This window comes from Argiope bruennichi, chromosome 5, assembly GCF_947563725.1.
Source record: "Argiope bruennichi chromosome 5, qqArgBrue1.1, whole genome shotgun sequence".
Taxonomy (NCBI): Eukaryota; Metazoa; Arthropoda; class Arachnida; order Araneae; family Araneidae; genus Argiope; species Argiope bruennichi.
The window spans coordinates 31,399,463-31,401,298 of record NC_079155.1 but is presented as its reverse complement, the minus strand read 5'-3'; the positions used below and the strand labels follow the sequence as shown (position 1 = coordinate 31,401,298).

Genomic DNA, 1,836 nt, shown 5'->3' with positions numbered 1-1,836 from the left:
ATACAATAACAGTTAAATGATAATTTTTAATTTTTTTTTATTTCTGAAAAATTCTGTGAGCAAGTATTTATTTTTTTTATCATTATTTCGAAACAGAAACATCATTTGCATAAACAGAAACCCGTAGAGGGCGCGATTTCAAAACTCGCATGCGCAGCTCCCAAAACAATCTGTGATTGGATGATTTTCCAATCTCGAGCTATGTTATAAAAGGGAGAATTTCGCAATTTTTTTTATTATATCTTAAATACCTTCCATGATTGTCACTGTTTGTTGTTTTTGATTTAAAAGTTACTTTCTCACTTCAAAAACCGATTTTAAAGATGTCTGGTCGAGGCAAAGGAGGTAAGGTGAAAGGAAAAAGCAAGACTCGGTCCAGTCGTGCTGGATTACAATTTCCTGTGGGTCGTATTCACAGATTACTTCGAAAAGGAAACTACGCGGAGCGCGTTGGTGCTGGAGCTCCTGTCTATCTAGCAGCGGTCTTGGAATACCTGGCTGCTGAAGTTCTGGAATTGGCCGGCAATGCAGCCCGCGACAATAAAAAGACTCGTATTATTCCTCGTCATCTGCAACTAGCAATAAGAAACGACGAAGAATTGAACAAACTATTGTCGGGTGTGACAATCGCTCAGGGAGGTGTCTTGCCAAATATTCAAGCTGTTCTGTTGCCGAAAAAGACTGAGAAAAAAGCGTAATTTTCCATTTTTCGAATTGATCCACTAAATTTCATTGATACCAATATCATTCCAACACTGCTGTTTTATTTCAACCTGTGTTGCATGGATTTTCTTTTACTGTGAGACTGTCGCTCTATATTTGACATTGATTGTGGCTTGTGTAACGTGTAAAATAGTTCCAATAAATCAATGTAGTGATTTGGTTTTATTTTTACAAGTCTTTCTGTGTAAGTATTGAAGTAGAATTGGTACGAATGTTAAAATTTTGTTTCACAAAGAAGACAGTATATATAGAATTGATGTTTCTTGGAATGCAATTGTTCTAAACCCTACTTAACGTAATAGATTAGAAAATCCTAAATGTCTTAATATGGTGACTTTCATACTAGCTGAAAACTTTATGTATTTTAGTATCAATAAATCTCTTTATACTACAATCAGAAGTTTAAATTTAAAATTCATTGTTATTTTTCTGCATATTATAAATTCTATTGCTCACTTTACCAAACTTCTATTGCTAATTTTCTATTTCTGCATGCACTGATTAGTATCGAGTTTTTTCGAATCCAATCTTTTATTATAAGTTTATACATTTAAAGTCATTAACACTGAACCCTTTGTTCAAATGGTAGAAGCGATTTCCCTCCCCACTAGTCTTAGAGCGAATGTTGAGGTTTGTACAAACCGAAACTCAATGTCTTCAATATATATTAATAATTCCATTATTGCTGTTAATTTTTTTTTTTTCTTTTTAATCTGATATGTTCCGAGTTGCGACATAAGTTAGAATTTAGTAGCATTAAATATGTATATTATTGGTTTTGTAGAATGAGAAAGAAAAAAAAAAAAATTAGAGTCGGTTTAAGAAAGAAAATTGCTTTCTTGATGTAGCAAAAAGAATTCGGAATTGATAGTATGGGGAGATTCCATTTTGTGAAACAAGTTTCCGTGTGGTATTTTTACTTGGGGTATCAACAAGTTACTTTTTGATTTTGTATTTGCAAAATATTTAAGATTATAAAAAATGAGTAACAGTTAAGAAATGTGTTGACAATATTTCTAAGTTTTGAAGCGAAAGTTTAATTTAAGAAAACAAACGTCGAATTACTTTTTGTGTATTTGAACAGGACTTAAGCCTTCCATATGTTACTAGGCG

The 1,836-nt window shown here is 32.5% G+C and overlaps 1 protein-coding gene across 1 annotated transcript; it reads left to right on the top strand.

The window, feature by feature from the left end:
- The first annotated feature begins 234 nt into the window (after nt 1-234).
- LOC129968571 (histone H2A) lies at nt 235-888 on the top strand. Its single transcript, XM_056082591.1, has one exon. It carries the CDS (start codon nt 324-326, stop codon nt 696-698), a length of 375 nt encoding a protein of 124 aa, XP_055938566.1. The 5' UTR covers nt 235-323; the 3' UTR covers nt 699-888.
- Nucleotides 889-1,836: the final 948 nt, after the last annotated feature.